Genomic DNA, 26504 nt, shown 5'->3' on the forward strand with positions numbered 1-26504 from the left:
GTCCAGGATAATAGCTTTTGGGGCTATATTTCTCCACCCTGGAATTCATCCAGTTCGTTCCAGAAATACTGACCCTCAGCTTCTGTGACACCCTCAATGAATGTCTGATGGACAGACACTTTCCGTTGACCTTGCAGCCATTTTCTTTCCCGTGGAGTTTGGAGGACAAGGTGAATGGTGCCCAAGGTTGCCTGCTGCGGTGCATAAGAGTGTTCCACTTGGTTCTCAGAACATGGGCCCTCGTTTAAAGGTAAGACCATAGACTAGTTCAGATTCACTTGTTACTAGGATACAGAACATGGACTCAGTGACCAGTTCCTAAGACTTTCCAACAAGGGATAGCTGTTGAAGTTGCAGTTAGAATGGATCCCCCCCTTCTTTCCACCTCTAGGGCCCCTCTGAGGATGACGAAATCAATTCTCTGTTTCTGGGAAATGACTTTCTCACAACTGATCTTAATGGGTGGGTTATAATTTATTTAATTTACGAGTTAATTTAAATTATGGATTAATTAACAAACCTTTAGACTCCTTAAAAAAGCAGAGAGTTTTAGAATATGTATGTTGGTCAACTTTCTAACATTCCCTTGAGATAGGCACTTTCAAGTATTCTCCCTACCCCGCCTTTTGTAGGTAATGTGAGCCAAAGCACTGTAGTATTAAGCAACTTGCCCGGGATCTTTTAGTAAGCAAGTGATATTTCTGCATTAGATAATTGGTACTGCATTCCATTTTCCTTTGTCATGCTTTATTTTTATTTCAAAAGATTTCAAAAAGGGCCATAAGCATTTATCTTTCTAATTTTAACCTCCTGGTGGGACTCCTCGCAGTAAGATTAAGTAATGTTTTTCATACTTTTACCTGTTTTTTTCATCTTTCCTCTTCCCAAATACCTCACTATCGCTATGACTCCATTCTTTGTCATGATTTAGTGTTGTATGAGAGTTAGAATGTTGGGTTTCAGAGTTAGGCACAGAGTTAGGCTTGAGTCTCAGCTCTGTCACTTAGCCAGCCAAGAGGTGTTCAGCAAGTTAACTTTCCAAGCCTAGTTTTTGTATGTGTGTTTTTTAATCTGTAAATGAGAATAGTGGTGTTTATTTTACCAAGTTGTTAGTAAGACAGTTTCTTAGGTTAACACATATAAGCACTTAGCACTTCACCTATGGAAAGTGGCTCAATAAGGATATTGTGAGTGAGTATTACTTTACTACTACTGTCATTCTGCTAGCTTAGCGAATCACAGTTTGCTCAATTGTATTAGAGCAAGTCACTAGGGGCACCTGGGTGGCTCAGTGGGTTAAGCCTCTGCCTTCAGCTCAGGTCAGGGTCTCAGGGTCCTGGGATCGAGCCGTACATGCCTCTCTGCTCAGTGGGGAGCCTACTTCCCCCTCTCTCTCTGCCTGCCTCTCTGCCTACTTGTGATCTCTCTCTCTCTATCAAATAAATAAATAAAATCTTAAAAAAAAAAAAGAGCAAGTCACTCAAGAGATGAACTTGAAAACAAAATACTCGTGTAGCTAAATGGCATGAATTAGTATGGCAGAGGCTTAACATACTGCTTCTTTGTGCTTGAATGAGACTCGGGAAGAGTTCTAGAATAATTTGATGAAGAAGTGTGAGCAGCAGAAAGTGGAGGGTGCTATAGAAACTGTTATAGAAAAATAAATGCTCAAGATAAGGAAGAGAGAACCATAAAATCAGATACCACGCCATGCACGAGAACCAGTGACTGGTTGTAGGCATTTGGTACAGACTTACAGAACTGCAGCAAACTGGTAACTTGTGGTCTGAAGAGTTCATAACCCCTGGCTCAAGTGAATGTACTGCCACTTAGAGAAGTGTTTAAAAACTGTATCAGAAAAGAGGTCCCATCTAGAAAATTCCTGATCCTTAGGCATTCTGGATGAAGGAAGGAAGGGACATTGGACTCTTGTCTGTTCAGATACTTCATTCATGTTTATTACAATGACTATATATGCAGTTATGTTGGGTGCTGTGGGGAATTTTAAAGACTAGTCTTTGCCTAATGTTATTTACCACTCTGAAATGGAAAATAAAACCAACATGGGACTAATGAAAGAAAATAAGTTTTATAAGATAAATAATAAAGTTATGTGGGAATTCAGAGGGGGATGGAATTTCTAAATTGAGGCCCAGGGAAGATTTCAGGGAGAGGAGACAGGATTTTCCCTAGACTTTCCAGATAGGAGATTTCCCATGGATGGAGATGTGAGAGGGGAGTGGATAGTCTAGGCAGAGAAAGTGACTTTTTACAAAGCATGGAGATGGACGTTTCGGAACTTAGATGTGAAGGTGGAAAGGACTTGAGTTGGGTAGATCGTAGGATGAAAACAAGGTACTATGGGATTCGGGGTCAAGAAGACCACTATGGGTGGGGATGGGAGCAGAGACAACAGAGAGAGCCATGCCGGGGTCAGGAAGAGGATGGAAAATGCTAACAGAATGGAAGTGAAATCTGGAATAAAAGTGATCTGAGTGACAAAGATCAGAAGGTTTGTGACAACATTCAAGAGGAACAAGACAGGAGGAAAACGAAAAAGGAAGACAAGTTCAAAATGTGACCAGTGTAGAGATGGTTAGATACTGTTGGGGAGGTTTTTGAGAGCTACTGTAGAGAACTGGGATACTTTGTAAAGGTCTGATCAGGGATTAGTAATCGACAGAGCTAATTCCCTGGCCACAAGGACGTTTCCAGGAGAAGAGATGAGAGTTGTTTGGGAAAAAGTAGCAATACGTATGCTGAGTTTTAATAATAAAGGGAATTGGAGTAGAAATGTAGTCTGGAAAAAGTCTGGGTGTTCTAGATCAGTGGTGACAGTTTGGCTGAGAAGTAAGTGAATGGGGAGAAAATGGACAAAGACTCAGCAAGGTCAAGCTCGTTACTCCAGCTTCATGAGGATTGAGACTGTGGCTGGTTCCCCCGGCACCTGGCACGTAATGTAGGTCCCCAGTATTTGTCGGACAAATTATTTTAGGATGAATTTGAACTCTCCATCATAAAAATTTTCAGTCATAAAATTAGAATAGTATGAGGAACTCCCATGTAGGCAGAAACTTAAAATGCAGTAAGGGAAGCCATGCCTTTTGTAATTGATGTGTATCCCATTGAAGAAAGTGTGGGCCAGTAGAGAGGTTCCCAGAGTCTCCTACTGGCTCTGACACAAAGGGGTAGTGGTGCTGCTACCACGACTGATAATAAGTGTCATAATAACTCACACTGACAGTTCATTGAGTGCCAGGCACTATTCTAGGCTGTTGACATGTGTTAACTCATTTCATCCTCACAGACACCCCTGCTAGCTACACGCACATGGGCCCCATTTGACAGACAAGGAAACTGGCTGTCCCCAGAGAGATGAAATAACCTATCCATGGTCACACTGAGCAGCAGAGAATGGTTTTGAACCCAGGGAGTCCATGCCTTCATGCTCTGTATTGTCCTCTTTGCTATAACTGTTTGATTTTAGAGTCCTGATGGTTGTGGGGCATTAGATTAAAGGAGACAGCGCCACAGAAACGACTAAACCTCAACTCTTTTTATAGCAAGGAAAATTCTGAAGCTGGACAGGTCACGTACTTGCAGCCTCGGAACTGGCCTGCAGGCCTTTGACTTACAGCTTGTCCACTGCCTCTCCCAGAAAAGGTCGTAGTTGTCAGAGATAGTGCATTGGAATTTTCCCGGCCCTCATGAAATGTGCCGTAAATCTGGCACCGCCTCCTGTTCTTCCAGGGAGTAAGAGACTTGTGATCCCAAGACCTGTAACATCAGCCACATGCACCTTATTTTCTGCCGAGTGTTAGAACTTTGCTAAGGACCAGATTGTCATGTCCGGGATGGGATTGGATGACGTCCAACTGATGGAGTTCTTCAGGCAGTTTAACTGCCAGCGTGGGTTCTACCAAGTCATCTAGGAAGTCATCTGCATCCTGGAAAGTGCAGACAGATGCTTTATTGAGAGATGAGAGCAGCTTTCAGCATAAGGTCCCAGCAGACGAGATACTTGTTTGGGAAGGAGGCGCTTTTTTGAGAGATGAGAGCAGCTTTTAGCATAAGGTCCCAGCAGACGAGATACTTGTTTGGGAAGGAGGCTCAGTATTTGTGATCCCAAATTTGGGGTCTCTATATTGTCTCTTTATAATAGACCTTCTGGGAGCGGCCTATATTGACTGTGATAATGTTCCCTCTGTGGATTTCTTTTCTAGGAGGACTTTAGACACCAGTCTAAATAGGGATTTCTATGAAACGTGTCATGGCCGTTCCTCAAATTAACCAACTGTCTGGATTCCATTGGGTATATTGTTGCTATCAGAGGAACTAAAGGCCATTTTCTGTCTCCCTCTTAAATTTTTCCAGTACAGTTAGATATAAAAGTATATCCTATTTAAGAAAACAAAACAAAACCCCAAAACTTGTTTTGGTCCCTCCCAGATCTGAGCCTAGAAATTTTCAGCTGTCTTGTCTCTAAGTAATATTCTAGTGCTGATAAAAGGTGCTGGGTTGAGCTAAGGTTGATAACCTTTATATACATTGACTTGAAAAACATGAATTCACTGCATTGTAGAATGGAGGGCTTTTATAGCCTACGCTAAGGTCAGAACTCAGTGATAAGATACCATTGTCAATGTACGTTTCATTTTTCCTTGGTAATACCTTGGTGGTTCAAACAAGTAATGATGATTGAAGTCTTATTCTGGACACAAGGTTAATAACAGTGAAAGTTTCCCCTCAAACTCTGGCCCCTGTTTGAGTGGTTCTGACCTTGCCAGGTATCGCTTAGGAAAAATACGGTCCCATCCTTTTGTTTCTGTCCTTGGCCTTTCTGCTGCTTCCACAGGACCTGTTATCTGAGTGGTAACAGCAAAAATGCCTTCTCTTACATTCCCACTGCTTATTATTGGGATGACCTGTGGTTCGTTTTAATTATATAATGCCAACATGATGATAATAATACTTGCTTTTAAAAAATCTACATTTGATATAACTATTTCCACTCAGATGAATTACTTCCAGAAGGCAAATAAAGGGGAAAGTGATTCCATTTACCCTCTTTGCTTGTGTTAATTAGCACTACTTTGCGTGGGGGAGGGAAACTGTCTTGGGGCCCTGGATCTAAGAAGATGAAAGTCATGTTATTGCATTTTCTAATTAGCACTAAAGCAAGTGGCTGTTTGTGGTATTCCTAGGGTGGTCATAGATTGGAAGTCTTCAGAAGGAGGGATGCAGTCACTGTTTTGCTGAAATTTGTCATAGGGCACCTGTCAGGCTAGAGAGAGAGAGGACTGGGATAGTAAGGCTCGAGCGAGTCAACTCAAGCCATATGTTCTTTGTCTCTCGCTGAGATGGCTGTAAGGAGGAGCTGGAGAAAAAAACTAAACAGGTTTTCTTTTGCAGCTGCAGCTGTGATCCTCGGCTGTCTGTCGGCATTGAAGGGACCTGATGTTTTACGTTATTGGTATGTTATGGAAAGAGCTCTCTCTTATCTTTTTGTTAGGGTTGCTACATCCGTTTTGCCTCCCTGTCTATCCCCTTTCCTCTTGAAAATAGAAATATTTCTCCTCGTGCCAGAATGTACCTCCATAGAGCTGGCAGTGGAATTCATTCATTTGGGAAATATTTATTGAGTAATTCTGGCCCGTGCCAGACACTGTTTCCGGTCGAGTCAAAGTCGAAAGAGGCAAAAATCTGCCTTCAAGAAGTTCATAACATGAATGGGGAGATGGTCAAGGGGGAGAAGAGCTATAATAAGTGAATATGCAGGAGTTTGAGGGAGCCCAGAAGAGGGAACCCCTAATGCAGATCGGGGGCGGGGGTGGTTTGCCAAGTGGACTAGAGAGGGGAAGACTTTGAAATGGAGGGAATTGAATTCACATCCTTTCTAGGACTCTTGTGAGGGCCTAGCCCATGAAAGAAGGTGGGGGGTGGGCATTGTATGTGGCCCACGGTATAGAGCCGGGGTTGGCAGACTTCTTCCGTAAAGGGCCGTGGAGTAAGTGTTTCAGCTTCCCAGGCCATACAGGCTCTGTCTCAACTACTGAATTCTGTCAGTTTAGGGCAAAAGCAGCCCTAGACAAAATGTAAGTCAGTGGATGGACCAGTGTTCTAATAGAACTTTATTTACAAAAATAGGCAGTGGATGGGATTTGGCCCATAATTTCCAACCCCTGGTTTAGAAGTTCCTCTCTTTGGGGCGCCAGGGTGGCTCAGTCACTTAAGCATCTGACTCTTGGTTTCAGCTCAGGTCATGATCTCAGGGTCGGAGGATCAAGCCCTGGGTCGGGCTCTGCACTCAGTACGGGGTCTGCCTGAGATTCTCTCTCCCTTTCCCTCGCCCCTCCCCCTGCTTGCACACACTCTCTAAATAGATAGATAGATAGATGATAGAGAGATATCTTAGAAGTTCTCTTCACCCTCAGAGGTAGTGACCCAGTACTGTGTCTCTTTGGAAGTCTTGTCCTCTCATCCTGACTTCTTCTAATTTTTGAAAGATGACTGGCCTTTTCTACAGTGAGGAGCTATAATGTGTAACTGGCAGATGGTATGTGTGTTCTCTCTTTCACACAGGTGGAATCACAGTGTCTGTGGTTGCATTCTTCTTCACAATTAAGTTCCTCTTTGAGCTTGCCGCACGCGTAGTCAGCTTCCTCCAGAATGAGGACCGTGAGCGCAGAGGGGACCGGACTATTTATGACTACGTGCGGGGAAATTACCTGGATCCCCGGTCTTGCAAAGTGTCCTGGGATTGGAAGGACCCCTATGAGGTGGGCCACAGCATGGCCTTCCGAGTGCATGTAAGGGAATGTTTCTGTCTCCATACCCATTGGGTTTTCTGAATCACTTGCTTTCCAGAGCCCCATTCAGTCTGCTGGTAGTGCTGGCCTGGAATGTTAACATGTTTCCTTGTTTTTCAGCCATTCCCAGGGACTTAGTAGTTGTTACTATCTGGAAGGGTCATGAATTTCTCAACCATTTTGGTTTAGTAGGTACTTAACTTTGAAGATGTATAAAGTTTAACGTTATTTTTTCAAAAGAAGAAAAATGTCACCAGAAAGAACAGGTGTTACAGATTGGGGGTTGGCAAACTATGGCCTGAGGGGTCCAATCAGGCCCACCTCTTGTGTCTGTAAATACGGTTTTATTAGAACACAGCCACACCCATATCTCTTCCTGTATTGCCTGTGGCTGCTTTTATACTTGAGTAGTTAACCACAGCTAAGTTGAGTAGCTGTGTGTGACCCACAAAGCCAAAATATCTACCCTCTGGCCCTTTATAGAAAAGTTTGCCTGCCTGCCCCCCCCGCCCCGCCCCAGCCCTGCCTGGTGCTTTAGTCACTCAGCGCCAGTGGTACCCACTGACTTACCTTCACTTCTGGGTGGTCCACAGTGATTAATATAATATAGTATAATATAATATAAGGGCCGGGTATAAGAGGGAGCAGCATTTGTGGTTCAGAAATGTCAAGTTGAAATGGATTCAGCAGTGTATTTTATCCCTGTCTCCTGAACAAGTTAAGAATTTGTTCCTGATTTAATGTTTTCTCTGAGGTGTGCTGTTTCTCTCTGTGTCTGTGAGCAGGACTGTAGGAACAGTGGGTACTGGGATTTGCCAGCTACCTCCTCCCTGCCCACACTCTCTCGAATCAGGTGGGGAACAGCTGTCTCCACCTGCTCACTGATGAGCGCCCCTCGTCTCCCCACCACAGTTATTCTACAAGAACGGACAGCCTTTCCCGGCACATCGGCCTGTGGGACTGAGAGTTCACATCTCTCATGTCGAGCTGGCCGTGGAAATTCCAGTGACCCAGGAAGTCCTGCAGGAGCCCAGTTCCAACGTGGTCAAGGTGGCCTTCACTGTGCGCCGGGCGGGGCGTTACGAGATCTCGGTGAAGCTTGGCGGATTAAACGTGGCCTACAGTCCCTACTATAAGATTTTTCAGCCTGGTATGTTCTCTCTTTCCTCCCTTTCTCCATCCCTTCCTTCCTGTATTTTTCTTTCTCACTTTTTAAAAATACACCTTTATTAAGATTTAATTCACAGGCCACATCACCCTTCCAATTGAAATATACAGTTAAATGGTTTTTAAAGTTCTGAGTTGTGGGGCGCCTGGATGGCTCAGTGGGTTACAGACTCTGCCTTCGGCTCAGGTCATGATCCCGGGGTCCTGGATCGAGCCCCGCATCGGGCTCTCTGCTCAGCAAGGAACCTGCTTCCCTTCCTCTCTCTCTGCCTGCCTCTCTACCTACTTGTGATCTCTGTCTGTCAAATAAATAAATAAAATCTTTAAAAAATAATAATAAAATAAAATTCTGAGTTGTGCCACTGGCACTTCGGTCACTTTTAGAGCATTTTCATCAGCCCCAAAAGCAATCTGGTACCCGTTAACAGTCACTCCCTGTTTCCCCCAAACTTCCCCATCTCTAAGTAACCATTTATCCACTCTGTATATGTGCCTACTCCAGTTTATATAAGTGTAGTCATAAAATATATGACCTTCTGTGACTGCCTCTTTGACTTGGCATAATGCTTTGAAGGTTTATTCAGTGCTATAGCATGAATCAGCATTTCCTTCCTTGTTATTGCTAAAGGACATTCTGTTGTGTGGATAGACCACCTTTTATTTAGCCATTCACCAGCTGACAGACGTTTGGGTTGTTTTCGCTTTTGGCTGCTGTGACTACTTCTGCTATGAGCCTTTGTGCCCAAGTTCTCGTGTGGACATATGGTTTTAGTTCTCTAGGAGTGGAATTGCTGGATCATCAGCCTAGTAAATTCTTAAGGGGTAAGGGTGCCAGAATAGACAAAAGGTAAATTCTTCTGATTTTTGAAATCTTTTCCCGTAAAAAGCCCTTGACCGGAACTCCGCCCTTACTTCTCATGGCACAGTGCCCGAGCTGCCAATATCTAAGAATTGAGACCTCTCACTTTTTTCCCCCACTCATATCCTTTATGCCAGATCATAGATGCTCACCGACTTTGAAGCCTAAAGGTATAATCTCTGACTTCTGACCCCGCAGCAAAAGTGTTCGGTGTGTTGCCCATCCTGTCCGCTCTGTGTGCCCTGCCTTGGCTTCATTTGGGGTTGTCATTAAGTACTAGCCAGCTTGGTACCCACAGAAATGAGAGGTCTTTGGGAACATTGGAGTCAGATGACAAGAAGAGGAACCTTAAGAAGATTTGTCAGTCTTTGCTTGACTGGTCCTTAGTTTTCTTTCTCTTATAACAGTGGAAGGCTGTGGACAAGGTGGCTCCCAAGCCACGCACCTCTCCATGTGGCTCCTCCTTTCCCTCAGTGTCTCGCTCGCAGACTTCTTTCCACAGGAATTAGCCTCACCCCACCTCCTTGCCACCAGTGGAAAACAGTTCATATCCTCACAATATGTCTCAGCCTTTTATTTTTGAGTTAAATTTAAACTCTTCACTTTGAGATAATTGTAGATTCTCCAGCAGTTTAAAAAAATAACACAGAGGGAGCTGGTATACCCTTGACCCAGTTTCCCCCAGTGGTTGTGAGATCTTGCAAAACTGAAGTACAGTGTCACAGCCAGGCTATTGACATTGACACAATCAAGGTAGGAAGCATTTCCATCACCACAAGGATCCTTACGCTGCCTCTTTATAGCCACACATTTTCCCTCCCCCACCTACCTATTTCTTAACCCGTGGCAGCCCACGATTCTCTTCTCCCTTTGTATAAGTTTGTCATTTTAAAAATGTTACATAAATGGAATTATATTGGGTGCCTGGGTGGGTCAGTTTTTTAGGTGTCTGTCTTTGGCTTGGTTCGTGATCCCAGGGTCCTGGGATCGAGTCCCAAGCCCTGTGTCGGGCTCCCTGCTCAGTAGGGAGCCTGCTTCTCCTTCTCCCTCTGCAGCCCCCCACCATGTTTGTGTGCTCTCGCTCTCTCTCTCTCTCTCAAATAAATAAAATAAAATCTTTAATAAATGAAATTATATTTTACTTGGCCTAATTCCCTAGAGATTCAGTCAAGTTGTTGAGTGTACCAGTAGTTGGTTCCTTTTTATTTCTGAGTAGTATTCCACAATGTGAATGTACCCTGGTTTGTTTAACCATCACCAGTTGAAGGACATCTGGGTTGTTTTCAGTTTAGGGCTGTTATGAATAAATCTATGAGAATTCATGCACAGGTTTTTGTGTGAACATACGTTGTCCGTCATTTCTTTGGTGTAAATGCCCAGGAACATAATTGCTGGGTCATATGGTAGTTAAACACTTAGTATTTTTTTTTTTAAGGATTTTATTTATTTATTTGTCAGAGAAGAAGCACAAGCAGGGGCAGCTTCAGGCAGAGGAAGAAGCAGGCTCCCCACTGAGCAAGGAGCCAAATGTGGGAATGATCCCAGGACCCTGGTTTCAAGACCTGAGCCGGAGGCAGATGCTTAACTGACAGAGTCACCCAGGCGCACCTGTTCTATCAATCTTTAGCTTTTCTTTTTATCCCTTTCACATAGTCTTTCACAAAGCAAAAGTTAATTCTGATGAAGTCAGTTTATTAATTTTTTCTTTTAAGGATCATGCTTTAGGTATCTGAGAACTCTTTGACTAGTTCTAGATCTCAAAGATTTCCTCCTGTGGGTTTTTTTTTTTCCCTTAAAGTTTTACATTTTCTATTTAAGGCTTTGATCTATTTTTAGTTCATTTTTGTATAGTGTCAAGGTTTTTTTTCTTCTTTATTTTCTTATAGATGTCTAGTTGTTCCAGCGCCATTTGTTGAAAAGATCATCTTTCCTCTATTATATTGTCCTTTTTTTGTGCCTTTGTTAAAGATTGGTTAGGCAGGGCCTCCTGGGTGGTTCAGTCATTAAGCATCTACCTTCAGCTCAGGTCATGATCCCAGGGTCCTGGGATTGAGCCCCGCATCGGGCTCCCTGCTCAGTGGGAAGCCTGCTTCAGCCTTTCCCACTCCCCCTGCCTGTGTTCCCTCTCTCACTCTTTCTCTCTCTCTGTGTCAAATAAATAAAATCTTAAAAAAAAAAAAAAAGATTGGTTAGGCATATTTGCAGGGGTCTATTTCTGGGTCCTCTGTTCTATTCCATTGATCTCTGGGTCTGTCCCTCCATCAGTGCTACAGAATCTGGATTACTATGGCTATGCGGTAAATCCTGAAATTGGGTAAACTTTTTCAGGATTGTTTTTTGCTACTGCAGAATCTTTCTCTTTTCATACAAAAGAGAACACTATTTTCTATATCTACAAACACTCTCACTGAGATTTCCACAAGAATGGTATTAAACCTGTATATTATTTGGGGAGGATTGACATCATTACAATGCTGAATCTTCCAGTTCATAAACATGGTAACCTCTGACTTTATACAGACCTCTTCATTTCTTTCATTCACATTTTGTAGTTTTCAACATAGGGGTCTTGTACATTGGTCCTTAGATTTGCACCCAAGTGTTTCAGGGGTTTTTTGTTTGTTTGTTTGTTTTGTGGTTTTTTAAGCACTTATTTCCGAGGCCTGCCTCACTTGTAGGTTCCCAGTGGGACTGTGGGCACTTTGGAACTCTCAGTTCTGTTTCCTGTGAGTCCTTTTCTCATTTTGTTTAGCACCGCAGTGGTTGGTTGGAAATTTGTGAAAATGAGTCCCCCGGTTCATTTGAATGAATTTCTTTTTCTTTCTTTTTCTTGTCGTCTTAAGGGTGGTGTTTATCCCTAGGAATTAGGTGGGGCCCAGCTCTCTGGGACTCACTGATTGAAGAGATCTTTGTGCTCTGAAAAGTCCCGCTCTAAGGATTAGATTCCATTGTCTGTTCCAGGAATGGTGGTTCCTTCCAAGACCAAAATAGTGTGCCATTTTTCTACTCTGGTGTTGACCTGTGGACAGCCACACACCCTTCAAATAGTGCCCCGAGATGAGTACGACAACCCTACCAACAATTCCGCATCCTTGAGAGACGAGCACAATTACAGTGTGTCCATTCATGAGGTAAGCAGCTTCCCTTCCTCCTCTGTGCTCCTTCCCTGTCATTCTCACTCTTTCTCGTTCACTTGCTCTCGTCTCCACCCTGACTTCTGTGCTGCCCTTCCTTCATCTGACAATGCCCATCTCATGATAATTAAGAGACATAGATCCGCTCGCAGACAGGAAAGTTCTTTGTCAAGAGTAAATTGCCACGCAGTAGGGAAAATTCTCAATGTTCAGTGATGCTCTGTTTTCCTCCTATAGCTCGGTCCTCAAGAAGAAGAGAGCACTGGTGTCTCATTTGAGAAGTCAGTGACCTCCAACAGGCAGACCTGCCAGGTGTCCTTGCGACTTACCCTGCATTCCCGCGGCTGCTTCCATGCCTGCATTTCATACCAAAATCAGCCAATCAATAATGGTGAATTTGACATTATTGTCCTAAGTGGTGAGTTGAAAGAAAAGCTGTGATTTAGCCCCGTTCCAGACCACGTGTTCTCTGTGCGTCTGCATTCTCCTGCCCAGCCTCACACACGTTTGCTATTTGAGCCGAACTTGGCTCAGAGTCCTCTGGACTAAAGGTCTAGTGATAGGTCATTTCTTTTCTCCCCCGTGTCCTACTTTAAAACCTTATTCCTTGTTATACTTCAGAGAATGAGAAGAATATTGTCGAACGCAATGTGTCCACCTCAGGAGTGAGCATTTACTTTGAGGCTTATCTTTATAACGCTACCAACTGTACCGGCACACCCTGGCACCTTCCGCCCATGCACACGAGCTCCTCCCAGCGCCGGCCCTCCACAGCTGTGGAGGAGGAAGATGAGGACTCACCCTCTGAGTGCCAGACCCCCGAGAAGGTGAAGAAACCGAAGAAGGTGTACTGCTATGTGTCACCAAAGGTTGGACCTCCCGTTCTTTTTTTTTTTTTTAAGAGTTTATTTATTTGAGAGAGAGCGTGAGAGAGAAGGCACAAAAGGGGGGCAGAAGGAGAAGGAGAGGCAGGCTCCCCACTGAACAGGGAGCCCGATGCAGGGCTGGATCCCAGGACTCCGGGATCATGACCTCAGCCGAAGGCAGATGCCTAACTGACTGAGCCACCCAGGCAGCCCTGGACCTCCCATTCTTGTCTCAAAACCCTTTTCCCTGAACCTGCACGTAACCGGCCATTGATAAAAAAGGGTGAGATCCTTGACTTATAGGGTTTCTGGGACACTAAGAGAGGCTACTTAAGGTTGAGCAGAAGATTGTGCCCCCTCTTTTTTTTTTTTTTTTTAAGATTTTATTTATTTATATTAGGGAGTGAGAGAGAGCCCAAGTGATGGGAGAGGCAGAAGGAGAAGCAGACTCCTCACTGAGCAGAGAGCCCGATGTGGGGCTCGATCCCAGGACCCTGGGATCATGACCTGAGCCGACTGAGCCCGCCAGGCGCCCCTGTGTCCCCTCTTTTGTTGCACCTGTTTGGCTTGGACTAGGTGGAAACTCTGTTCAGAGATTCTGTGTACCTTGGTGCTTTAGAGCACCGGCGCATTTTGCCCTTTGCTTGCTCCTGGGAAGATTTTTCAAGGCATGGCTCTTAGAATTTTAAAGAAAGCGGCTTTTGACCATTAAAAATTTTTCACTGGTATAAAAATTACTGTTGGCCCCTTATGCTGTTTTGAAACAGCTTGATCTTTCATTCTGTGCTTTGTGAAACCACAATAAATGCATGTCACTATCAGGCAACAAGATCAGAATAGAGAAAATTTTGGCAGAGGCAAGGAGGTGAGCTTCCCAAGGCCCCTGAGCTAAGAGGCACTTTGTGTTAGGAATTTTCTTTTTAACATTTGTATTTTGCTTAGTCATTCAGATCTCAGAAAAAAGAGCTCTTGAAATATCTTGTGACAGCTCTTTCATCTCATAACCAAAACAAGAGTTCTGATTTTGTTCTACTTCAAACTTTTCTATGTGTCCTTTATCATTTAAAAATCTAGCCCTACTTTGGACTAGGCGAATGGGAATGAGAGCCAGGGTGAGGTACAGATGAAGCGAGATTGACCATTGACCATGAAGTGACAGCTGTTAAGGCTGATGATGGGTTCGTTGTACCATTTTCTCTCCTTTAGTATGTGTTTGAAACTTTCTTCATGAAGAGTTTTTTTTAAATCAAGAAAAAGTCTGATCTGTACATTTAGAGAACAGTTTTTTTTAGATTAAAGCTCTCTTTTTCTTTTTTTTATAATAGTATAAAGAGACCCTTCTTTATTCTTACATATTTTTATGAACTTTTTTGTTTTAAAATCATACCACCATCTTCACATGCACCTCTGTTCCCCACCTGCCCCCCTCCCCAGCAGATCCTTGGTTCCATTCTAGTAGGGTTAAGCAGTGGGTGTAGGCCACTGGTATCCCCCGTCCATTGAGGAGATCTGAGCAGCACCCAGCTGAGCACAGGGAGATTTTGATCATTTCTAGGTGAAATGTTTACTCATAAAGTGAAACTCTGATCTCAGACATTTGGAAATGATAGTAAAACTTGAGTATTGAGATTACAAAGGGTATCTGTATGAGATTGCCTTGTCAGAGTAATATTTTTGATTTGCCTATTTTAAGATAGAATTGATGTTACTGATTTGGTGTTAGTACTAAAAAATTATCCTCTTCGTCCATAGAGGGAAAAGATTATGAGGAATGGAGGTAGGGACTCTGATTTTTTAATTACGATACCCAAATAGACCCTTTCTAGTTCTCTTTCACTTCCTTTTCTGTATTTTTGTCCTCCAGCAATTTTCAGTGAAGGAGTTCTACCTGAAAATCATTCCCTGGCGCCTTTATACCTTCCGAGTGTGCCCAGGAACAAAAGTAAGTTGAACCTTACATCTGCTTCATGCTGAGTAGACTTCAATCCTGGAATGTTTCTGCCTTTTCTTTTTTCCTAGAGGGGCTTTTGGTGTTTCTGGAAGTTCTTATTGTGCACACAGGATTCATTGCCAAATAAAGAAAGGGTTGTTTTCTCCTCACAACCTGGCATGAAGAATATAGAAGTTCTAGAAGGGTACATGCGAACAGAAATAGGAATTAGTAGCAAGTCAGAATTCTTCAACAGGTATCTTTTGCCACTGAGACTAAGTTAATGGCGATGGTGTTGGCAGTTCTGGCCCAGGCTTGGTTTCCCAGTGTGCTGAAGTTAACTCTTTTAGAATGAGCATTCTCATATATTAAAAACATTTGTTTTAACTTCTCTGAGCTTTTGGAATCTGAAGGTGAATTGCTTTTCCTCCAGCCAGTCTGCCCAACCTCGTCAGGTAGTCATTTGTATCTTATATATATATATATTTTTTAAAGATTTTATTTATTTGAAAGAGAGAGAGAGTATGTGAGACAGAAAGAGAGAAAGAAAGAGAGTACGAGCAGGGGGAGGGGCAGAAGGAGAAGCAGGCTCCCCACTGAGGAGGGAACCCAACGTGGGGCTCAATCCCAGGATCCTGGGATCATGACCTGAGCCAAGACAGACATTTAACCGACTGAGCCACTCAGGTGCCCCTTTATCTTATATATCTTTACTACCTTCATCCTCCTTTGGTTTTATGTTAGGAGAGCTGTCCTGTTGCCTGTGATCCTCACTAACTCCAGTTAGTGGAGTTAGTGACTCCATTAGTAGTAACTGTAGTAAACAGTAACTAACTAGTGGTAACTAGTAGTAACCAGTAACTCTGTAACTGAAATAATTTTAAGTACAATTGGATCATAGAGCACTTGACATGAAAAACAAGGTGATATACTCCTAGGAGATACTGGTTTAGAGGAGACATGCTTAATTTGTTTATGGGTTGGTACCGAAGGTTAGGGATATGGTAAGTTTTTGCTGGATTTGAGGGTTTTATAGGTTAACACCTTCTTTTTTCTCCTTCATTAGTTTTCATACCTTGGCCCCGACCCTGTTCATAAGCTCCTCACACTGGTGGTAGATGATGGCATTCAACCACCTGTGGAGCTCAGCTGTAAGGAGAGGAACATTCTAGCAGCCACTTTCATCCGCTCCCTCCATAAGAATATAGGTAAGATTGGACAGGGATTCTGACAGGAAAGGCAGGAGCCCCAGCCACCCTGGGCATCTGAAGTTGTGGGGCAGACTGCACAGATGTCTTGTAATGAGGCTGTCATCATGATGGATCTTTTCGTTCCTCAGGAGGCTCTGAGACCTTTCAGGACAAGGTGAACTTCTTCCAGCGAGAGCTTCGGCAGGTACATATGAAAAGACCACATTCCAAAGTCACCCTGAAGGTCAGCAGACACACCTTGCTGGAATCGGTGGGTAAAGTTTCATTTCCGCCGTCAGTTGTCAGGGTTTTGCAACTAGAAACCTCTCCGGTGTTGGGTTCTATCCCCCAGGTCATCTTTTATGAACCCCAAATTTCCCTTTAAACATATCTATTAAAGACCGCTCTTCTCTGTGTCTGATTATACTAAGTTTGGGGTGGATTTGTTCAAGACGTATTATTGAGGAGAGAGACTAGTTGACACATTGGCTTTACAGTCTGTACTAAACTAGTTCCTGAACCATTTCTTGGAACCTCTGTGTGGGGAAGGAAGAAGCAGTTGCCACAGAGGAGCGTTCTAGTTCTTGCATCCCTGGAAGAGAAGAGCTCTTGCTGGGTTAAAAGGAAATGATTTCTGTTGTCACTCTGGTCTGATGGAAAAGGAACACCTGATGTCTGTCTGTCTCCACTGCACAGACACTGGCTTGGTTCTTGCATTCCTCAAGAATGAGAAGGCTTGGTCCCTGTCCAGAAAGTGTTTGTGATGTTTGGCTCTGGTAGGTGTGACTGGAAACCCCTTTTCTCAGCCACATTCTCTGTGTGGCATGGCTCCCTGTCTGAACGCAGCCCTGTGAACAGAGAGTTCCAGTGGACGCTGCACTTTACTGAAAACCAGGGCTCCTTGGTTCTCTTGCTGACAGCTTACTAATGTGACTCCTTTTATTTCTTTATGTGAGAGTTTTCTCATCAATAAATTACATATTAAAAAAAAAACTACTTCAGCTTCCCAACAAAGCAATGGTGTAAAGATGAATTAAATTGTTTTTTGAAATCTTAAATTTCTTCTGGAGATACGTGTACCTAAAATATGAAATGATATGATTGAACTTTATGAATACTGCATCTCCTCCAAGTACTAATGGTTTAAAGGGACCGTGGCGATGTTCTTGTGTTTTTGTCTCTAACATCCAAGAGATGCCTGCCAGTCTTCTGACACTTTCCTTCCCTTCACTGCTTTTCAGTCTCTGAAAGCCACTCGGAATTTCTCCATCTCAGACTGGAGCAAGAACTTTGAAGTGGTTTTTCAAGATGAAGAAGGTCAGTTTTAAAAGTTCGTGTTGATTTTCTTTAACTCTCTTCCCCACTTCTTCCGTCCTCCTTACCCATTCTCCACAAATCACAAAAATACCCCCCCTACCCTTACCCCTGCCCCGGCCCCAGCTTATTTTTCCCAAGGAAAAAGAAGTCATGAGTCGAAACAGAAAAGGTGGTGTTTCTAGGTATTTCGAGCTTATAGAGCACAGACACAGGGCCAGGGAGGGCAAGCTCAAAGAGTCTGGACTGGAAGGAAAAGTAACCTTTGTAGAAGAGAAATGTCCATTTCCTGGGGCCTGTGTTCTCCTGTGTTTCCATACTGGGGGCCGGGGGGGGCATTAACCTAGGGAGTAGACTATCTTGAATCCTGTAATCCTACAGAAAAGGGTGGGATTTAAAAAAAGAGAGAGAGAGAGAAAAAAGGCGCCATAGTTTAGGTGGCTTAGACTGGGGAGACACTAATGTAGTGGAACAGAAGGAAAGTGGAGAGTGTTGAACGATGAATGAATGAACACAAGCAGTAAGAAGTGGTAGGTCAGAGTCGCCTTTTTTTTTTTTTTTTTAAGATTTATTTATTTATTTATTTAGAGAGAGAGCATGCATGTGCCAGCAGGGGGAAGGGCAGAGAAAGGCAGGAGAGAGAGGGAGAACATCCCAAGCAGACTCCCTGCTGAGCTCAGAGCCCAATTCAAAGCTCGATCTCATGACCCTGAGATCATGACCTAAACCGAAATGAAGAGTTGGACGCTTAACCAGCTGAGCCGCCCAAGCACCCCCACATTTTATTTTTATTATACTTTTCAGCTCTGGACTGGGGAGGGCCTCGCCGGGAATGGTTTGAGCTAATCTGCAAAGCATTGTTCGATACCACCAATCAGCTCTTCACCCGATTCAGTGACAACAACCAAGCATTAGTGAGTCTGTGACTTTCCCCGTGGGTGGGCGGAAGATGTCAGTTGTGTTGTACTGGAAACTCTCAGAAGGATTTGAGGTCATGGAACTGTCCTGGGAATTTGGCAACCTTTGTCTTGTTCTTAGTGAACCCAAATTAGATTGCCTCCCTCCTCTTTGCCTTTATTATTTCTTCCGTAAAATAAGAGAAAATGCAGATAGGTGAGTATTTGGCTAAAACATAGTGCGATGGCTATCTACTAATTATTAGAATGATTAGGCCACTTTCTCAGACCATACCTCAAGCCATTGAATTCCATACTAGATCTTTGACTAGGTAGAGGTAGCAGGAGTAGAGAAATAGACTTTGTTTGAAATAAGTTCTGGTTTAGGGGGAAGGCATCACATCATTCACTGGTTAACTTCCATACTCAGCCAGGGACCACAAACTTAATGTAAGATTTTTTCCCCTTACTCAAAGTCCCTCTTTGCCCTCCGTCTTCTAGTCACTCTAATTTACTCATGGTAGCTACCAAACAGCTAATGCCATTTAAATGATTCTTTGATTCTAACACTGAAATTCCTGCTCCCTTGTGATAAGACTGGGTGAACTAAGCTTGAAGAAAAATGGCCCAGAGCCATTGATCTCTTTCTTTGACAGGTCCACCCTAACCCTAATCGCCCCGCTCATCTACGCTTGAAGATGTATGAGTTTGCAGGGCGGCTGGTAGGCAAGTGTCTCTATGAGTCCTCGCTAGGCGGAGCCTATAAGCAACTCGTCCGAGCTCGCTTCACCCGCTCTTTCTTGGCCCAAATCATAGGACTACGTATGCATTATAAGGTAAAGTCTTAGGTATACATGGTTTTTTTTTTAACCAAGGTCTCTGGCCATTAATTCTGGAATTCCTCTGCTCTGAGCTCATTATTCTTAGGGTTGAAGGGGTAAGTGTTTCTAAACAGTTACAGATTTCATTTCTGGGTAAGAGTGGTTATGTTCTGTTCTGTCTTTCTGTCTTCTCAGTACTTTGAAACAGATGACCCAGAATTCTACAAATCTAAGGTTTGCTTCATCCTCAACAATGACATGAGTGAGATGGAGCTGGTCTTTGCAGAAGAGAAATATAACAAATCAGGCCAATTGGAGAAGGTGAGAAAGAGAACCAGAGCCCGTGGGTCCCGTGGTTCCTAGTCTCCTGTAGAGCAGGGCTACCTACTGGAGCTTTCTGCAGCGATGGAAATGTTGTCTGTCTGTGCTGCGATTGAACACCCAAAATGTGCCTGGTTATTCACCAAGTAACTGAAGTTTTCACTCTGTTTTATTCTCATTAAATGTAAATAAGCACGTGAGGCTCGTGGCAACCATATCAGGACATTGCATCCCACACGTGATGATCTTGGCCTGTATGATGGCACAAAAGACATACCATTTCTACTTTCCAGTATAAAAAGAACTGAGTGAAAATCAGGTGTCACTGCACAAGCAGCTTTGGAAGGGACGGAAACTCTGTTTTTCTCAACTTCAATGGTCGTGATATAGTTAACTCCTATTTTAACACTGTGCTTATATATTTTTTGGCTTTTTTACTAGAAAATTATCAGCCGAAAACATTTCTATTTTAATTTAGTTTAATTTAAACATCTTTTTTAATTAAAAAAAATTGGGGGAGGCCCAAAACATGTCTGATGCAAATTTGGTTCTGTTTCTGTTTTGGGGTTAAATGGTATCAGATGATAATGATGACTGTAAACTTGCAGTATTATTACCACTGAAAGTAAAGTAGCAACGACTAAAAAATTGTGAGCACTGATAATGTTGGTACTGATAATCACATGGCCTCTGTGAACACATTGGGAAGATAAAAGGAAGATAAAAGGAACAGTGATTCCCATCTTAGAATTTCTGAAATCTTTTTTTATAAAGATTTTTTTTATTTATTTGAGAGAGAGAGAATGAGAGTGAGCATGAGAGGGGGAAGGTCAGAGGGAGAAGCAGACTCCCTGCTGAGCAGGGAGCCCAATGCAGGGCTCGATCCCAAGACTCCAGAATCATGACCTGAGCTGAAGGAGATGCTTAACCAACTGAGCCACCCAGGCGCCCAGAATTTCTGAAATCTAAAAAGACTTCTTCACTACTTACCTGGCCTTATTTATTCTCAGATAAGTTGGTTCAGGGATCTAAGAGACAAGGTCACAAGGGGCATAATTTTGGATCATTAGAGCTATTAGGATGTTGCTAACAAGGAACCATGACATTTTCTGTTGCATCACCACAGTTTGACCTGGTCAGAGAAGACTCACTCCAATACCCTGGTAGCCAGTGGACTAGGCCACAGTGGTAGGATGGCCGAAGCTTAATGTCTGTATAAAACCAGATGTGTTGAGGGGCTGAATGTGCAGCAGAAACTCATGAGTGAGGCTGGTTTCACAGGACGTACTGGACAGGTGTCATCTGATCATCTCCCATCCACAGCTTCCCCCGTCTGTCTTTTGCCTCTTCTTTTAGGTTGTAGAACTCATGACAGGTGGAGCTCAAACCCCAGTCACGAATGCAAATAAAATCTTCTATTTAAATTTATTGGCCCAATATCGACTGGCCAGTCAAGTGAAAGAGGAGGTAGAACACTTCCTAAAAGGTGAGAGCCCGTCTACTCTTGGCCTTGAGGGAAAAAACACTGTATCCGTGGTATGGGTATGGCTTTAACTCGGCCACTTTGTTTCAGGCCTGAACGAGTTGGTCCCTGAAAACCTTTTGGCTATATTTGATGAAAATGAGCTTGAGGTAAGTGGTTCCAATTACAGGACCTCCCCCACCCCCAGCCCATTCTTGACGAGGTATGTGAGTGTGCCCAGAGGAACCAGCTCGTTACACCTCCTGTTGTGAGATGCCGTGGGAAGTCCTTCATGCAGGAGTTGGTTTCTCTTTTGTCTCTCTTCCATGCATTGCTCCTTTCTCCTGCTTTCAGAACATTAGAATGTGAGCATTAGAAACCAAATAACTAATTATTTTTGAAGAGTAATAATTAATAGTCATTTATTCATCCAGTATTACTGATACTTGTTGAAGAGTGAAGAACATTGGGATTGTGTACAGTCATTGTAAATCCTGTGACATTTAAAGTTGATTTAAGGGAATAATAGAATTTATTTTTTCAGGGACTATTTATCAAGTATCTCTTATAAGACATGGACGTTTGAAGCACCAGGGAGCCAGTAATGAATAGGACAGAGTCCCTGCCCTCATAGAGCTATGTTCCAGGGAAGGAGACAAACCAAAAGATGTGATATATTTCAAAGTTTTGGGCTACGACACTATACAGTCAATGTATTCTCATCGCAGATCCTATAACAACTGCAGAATGGACCTAGGATGGTGAATACCATTCTATAATTATCAAAATAGAAGTTGTGGGCGAAAAATAAAATCAGGAGGTCATTGATCTGTTGCTCACAAATGGTACATACTAGGCAAGTTATTGGTTCCGTCTTGGAACGGCCTTTATGAGGAGTGTGCTTTGCAGACTGGTTCCCGTAAGGAGATTCTTCCTCAAAGAAAAGAAAACAAAACAGTCGTTTCAGATGGTCTTATACAGTGTTTATTCTTATTAACGGAACCAGCCTCAAGAACAAGAATCAAAGTCGTGTGTGATTTTCTTCACATGTGTACCTTCAGACATGAAATTCAAGCAAAATGAATGTTCCATCTCTTACTCAGCCTCACGTTTCCACTAGACCTGTCACCTAGTGCTGGTATTTTCCAGGCTGAGGAGCAGCTACTGGTCTGTTTTGGTTTATTATGAAGCATAACCTTCGTGACGATTTGTAAAAGTGAGGAGGAAGGACAAACACGGTCTCTTAGAATTGTTCCATACCCCACTCTTACTCGTTAGCTTAGGGTTCTTTTCGAAGGAGCCAAAGCTCCTCAGGCTTAATTTGGGCTTTTCTTGTCCCTTGATGAGGACATATCATTTTTAGAGCTGTTGAATGAGCATTCGCAGTCTCTTACGTCACATGCTGGATCCAGAACCAAATTAGGACATCAGCAAGAGGTTCAGGCCTCTGATAGCATTCATTTCTCATTTTTTGGTGTACTTTTTTAATTCATCTGATCAAGTAGAGGCAGGGCTGAAGGAAAGTTGGTAAAAGTTCAAGCCACAAAAGAAGGATGGATGCTGGGAAACAGGAAAGGCCATCTGACAAATTCAGAAATGGAGCAGGGGGTTTTCATCAAAGGGGAGGGGCCTGCCTTTTCTTCCTGGTATGCCCAGGCCATGTCCAGAGCAGACTCAGTAAATACTTGGTTCTCTTTCTGTTTTTTGTTTCAATTCAAAATAATCTACAGCAGTAGTTCTTTTGTTTTGGGGGGTTTTTTGAAGATTACTTATTTTAGAGAAAAAGTGTGCATGAGCAGGGGGACCGGGCGGAGGGGGAGAGAGAGAAAGAGAGAGAAGCAGACTTCCCACTGAGCACAGAGCCTGACACGGGGCTTGATCCCATGACCCTGGGGTCATGACCTGAGCTGAAGTCAAGAATTGGACGCTTAACCGACTGAGCCACCCAGGTGCCCAACCAGAGCAGTAGTTCTTAGAGGTACACATTGGTAACAGGAAACTTTCTCAAAGTACACAAGTTTCTAACCCATTCCTAGAGATTTTGATTCAGTGGGTCTAGGGTAAGGCCACGGACATCTGCATATTTTTTAAAAAGCTGGGTGATTTTTACCACACTGGTTAGGAACCATTGGCCTGTTACAATTGATTTTCCTAAGGTAGAGTTCTGGCATTATGATCTCGTCTTATGGTCTTTTTCCTGGTGTTTCCTTTATTCCATGTCTTGCATGTTAACATAAGTAGTTTTGACCTTATATTGGGTGTTTGTCCCCTGACTGTCCTAGTAACGCCCGACTGTCTTCTCCAGCTGCTGATGTGTGGGACTGGGGACATCAGTGTGTCTGACTTCAAAGCCCACGCAGTGGTTGTTGGCGGCTCATGGCATTTCCGAGAAAAGGTAAGTGGGCCAAACTTCTTTTCCCTGGATTTGTGCCACTTTGCAAGGAAAAACTTTCAGAAGAAAATTGCCAAGGAGTCAGATAGGCAGACACATCAACTGGGGAGAAAATGGTACACAAGGGAAAGACAGGTGGTTGTCCAAGCAGAAGGGAGCCCTGGTCCCTAAGGGCTGTTGCTCCAGCTGCCCCAGGAGCGGTACATTAGAAAGGTGAAGAAACAGAACCAACCAGTCAGAGGACGCCCTGCTGATGGTGTGACAGTGTACATTCCTGGAGTTGTCGACTCTCCCCGTGGCTACCCGCGTCCCCCACTTCCGGCTCTCCTTCTCTTCCCCCAGAGTCCAGTGCTAGGCTGCACACTGAGCGTGACCCCACCTTGTGCTCTCCCTGCCAGGTCATGAGGTGGTTCTGGACCGTGGTGTCCAGTCTGACCCAGGAGGAGTTGGCTCGGCTGCTACAGTTCACAACGGGCTCCTCTCAGCTGCCACCCGGAGGTTTTGCCGCCCTCTGTCCCTCGTTCCAGATTATTGCCGCTCCGACCCACAGCACGCTCCCGACTGCACACACGTGGTAGGTCCCACGCCGCCCAGGGTACCCTCTGGAGGGGGAGGCTCTGCCAGCCCTGGCCAGTGTTTCTGGCACATGAGTTCATCTCTTCTCCCCTTGCTCTTCCAGTTTTAACCAGCTGTGCCTCCCCACGTATGACTCCTATGAAGAGGTTCACAGGATGCTGCAGCTGGCCATCAGCGAGGGCTGCGAGGGCTTTGGCATGCTCTGACCACTCCCCTGCCACGCGCCCCCGGCCCCCGAGCTTTCTGGAGCACCTGGGTGCACGTAACACCGTGAGAACCACCGACCCCAACACCTCTTCGTCGGCCAGAAGCTGCTGCATGCTACCCGGTGTCTGGAGTACTTGCTCACCTCCCACCCGGGTCGCTCCCTCGCCGCCCCCTCTGCATCCCCGCCCCCTCCACACACACGCCCCCCCCCGCCCCCAGGCCACTTCAGCACGGGGCCCATGGAGTCTGCGCTGCTCTCTCCTAAGGAGAGGACTGTGCTGCTGTCACTTCAGTTGGTTCTCAGAAGATCGCAGGAGCGGGAGCTGCTTCAGGAGCTGAGGGAGATTACACAAAGGGCTCGGCTTTCTTAAAAGGCTGGGGTCCACCTTCCTCAGGCTCCTATGCCCATGGCCCATACAAGTCCCTCTGCAGCCCTCCCTGCTTGCCCTGCAGGGACGTGAGTCCCCCCTGGACACGGGGCGATCGCCTCTCTCACCAGAAGCTGGGAGGAGCACAGATGGCAAGTGGCCCACGTGCACAGTCTTCATTTTTGTGTTTCTGCACCATAGCAGGCTCAGGCCGTGGCGCTGGACTACCTCTAAGTGGGGACTGATGGCACAAAAGGATCTTTTTCTGTGGTGTCAAAACTGGAAAAGGAACTTTTTCCCTGAAGGCATTTCTGGAAATGATCATTAATCCATAAAGAACTCTCTAAGCTTTTTCTTGAGTTTGAGCCAGTGAGAAAAACAGACCCAAGAATGTGAAAGATAGCTGGGGCATAGCTTCCAGTGCTAAAAATGATTTTCCTTTAGAGCATGTCTAGGCCTATGGCCGGCTTGAAGACTACTGATGTTTGTCCCTGAGTTTGTTCTGTACACGGAGGTGTGGCTGGGCCTGGCCGCTTACCTCCAACTTCTGCAGTCTGCTAAGAGCTAGGGATTCTTTAGCTTTCTACGGAAGAAAATTTTTGTAACAAGTGTTCGGGAGTAGTAAGAATAGCATGCTAACAATCCCTGGCTCTCTTTGCCTGGTATTCTCTGGCAGCACTGAGGCGAGGAAAAAGGGACCAGTAGTAGAAGTGCTTGGTCACAGGTCCGTGGGGTCAGGGACTGAGAACACGCAGAGAGAAGCTGTGTCCGACGACAAACAGCTGCCCACTGACTTCCTTCCGTGTCTAAGTTGCCAGCAGGAGCCCCAGTGGAGGGAGGAGGATCTTGTAGATTCACTGTTTCACCGTGATTGACGAGAACCCTTGCAAAGTCACACCATCCTTTTTCATGACCATTTGAATGCAAACATTTTCAAGACTCAGAATCTCATCAACTTCCCAAATTTCTGTTTTTAAGAAGGCTTTGCTACAAGCTACCATTCTCAACGGGGCATTCAACTCTGAGAATACTACAAGCCATCTTTACTGCCAAAACCAGCAAGCCTGCAGAGTCCAGAGGTGAGGCGGGACTTATGGCCATGCCTCGGCCTCCTGGAAGCCTGTCTGAGCCCTCCTGTTCCCAGGGATCACGAGGAACCAGCCCTCCTGAGCTGCTCCCATCGCGGCCTGACCTCACTCCTTTTGCAGTTGTCATTTGTCCTTCTTGGCGTGGGTGCTGACGTCACTCATTCTTGGGGTCCAGGATCCAGCATCAGGGCCTCGACATCCCAGCCAGGGCCCTCCATGCCACACAGTCACTGCTGTCCTCAGGGACCAGGACAAGGTGCTGCTGCTTGCCCCAGTGTTTTACCATCGGACGAATACAGGCAGGTTTCATCATCACCCTGGAAACACGATGCTGCCCCTCGAGCCTTGAGAGGGGTTTCCAGCTGGGGGCACGGGGGCTGGTTCTGCTGTCTTTGGCAGTTGCCCCTCTTCTGGATTCTGCATTCTCCCCTCCAACAGCCCTCTAGAGACCGATGCCGGAGCTTGAATTGATTTTCTTGGCGAGATCTGTTGTTTTCAGCTCTAGTCGTAGCACTTTTCGGAGCATCCTCGGGGCCACTGTGGCCCAGCTGCGGCAGCTCGCAGCCCCGTGGTGATCCCTAGCCCCAGGGGCTTTGCTGAACAAAACCCTTCGGTACTGTTGTGGTTTTCTATTCTTCCAGTGTACTCTGTCTCCTAAGTCTGTTCCAGAGCATCTTTGCTCAGTTCGGCCTTTTTCTTGACCTTTTCTTCTAAGCCTGCTTTGGTCCCAGCCAGTTTGGGGAAAAGGTACGACACGTCAGAGAGGAGGAGGAACACCTGTTACTTCTCTAGCAATTGTGAATCTCACACTTCTTATTTTGGCCAGTTCTTTTCTTTATGCCCCGGGGGCCCAGGTACTTGGGGGGCCAGGTAAACGCCTGGCCTTGTAGTGTCTTGGAAGGAGACCAAGCAAGCACCAAGGGAACGCCAAGGAGAGCATCAGGCATGTTTTCTAGAGACCACGCGCTGCTGCAAATCCGTCAGGCCAGGCAAAGGGGCCAGACTGCTGCAGCGACAGTGTAAATATTTTGTACAGTAAATAAATCGATATTGGAAAGGACTGAGGAGCAAGTAACTTCTTTTAAGTGGCGGTTTCGGGCCCAG

The 26504-nt window shown here is 44.8% G+C and overlaps 1 protein-coding gene across 2 annotated transcripts; it reads left to right on the forward strand.

Moving 5' to 3' along the window:
* Positions 1–137: 137 nt before the first annotated feature.
* On the forward strand, positions 138–26459 carry AREL1 (apoptosis resistant E3 ubiquitin protein ligase 1). 2 transcript variants are annotated; one of them, XM_080809607.1, is made up of 19 exons: positions 138–250; positions 5413–5473; positions 6583–6809; positions 7722–7959; positions 11797–11966; positions 12207–12387; positions 12591–12838; positions 14700–14777; positions 15832–15973; positions 16105–16226; positions 17197–17272; positions 18074–18183; positions 18822–19001; positions 19182–19307; positions 20664–20793; positions 20881–20939; positions 23075–23164; positions 23560–23735; positions 23841–26459. In XM_080809607.1, exons 2-19 carry the CDS (start codon positions 5458–5460, stop codon positions 23941–23943), a joined length of 2472 nt encoding a protein of 823 aa, XP_080665733.1. In that variant the 5' UTR covers positions 138–250; positions 5413–5457; the 3' UTR covers positions 23944–26459. The 2 variants fall into 2 exon arrangements, with proteins under 2 accessions (XP_080665733.1, XP_080665734.1); XM_080809608.1 differs by having other exon boundaries at positions 12207–12360.
* The last annotated feature ends 45 nt before the right edge of the window (positions 26460–26504 follow it).

Source organism: Martes martes, assembly GCF_963455335.1.
Source record: "Martes martes genome assembly, chromosome: 7".
Taxonomy (NCBI): Eukaryota; Metazoa; Chordata; class Mammalia; order Carnivora; family Mustelidae; genus Martes; species Martes martes.

Bases quoted from the DNA above. Each gene is read 5' to 3' on its own strand.
- AREL1 (XM_080809607.1), top strand. The intron at 11,967-12,206 runs GTAAGCAGCTTC...TTCCTCCTATAG, and splicing joins ACAGTGTGTCCATTCATGAG to CTCGGTCCTCAAGAAGAAGA. The intron at 12,388-12,590 runs GTGAGTTGAAAG...GTTATACTTCAG, and splicing joins TGACATTATTGTCCTAAGTG to AGAATGAGAAGAATATTGTC.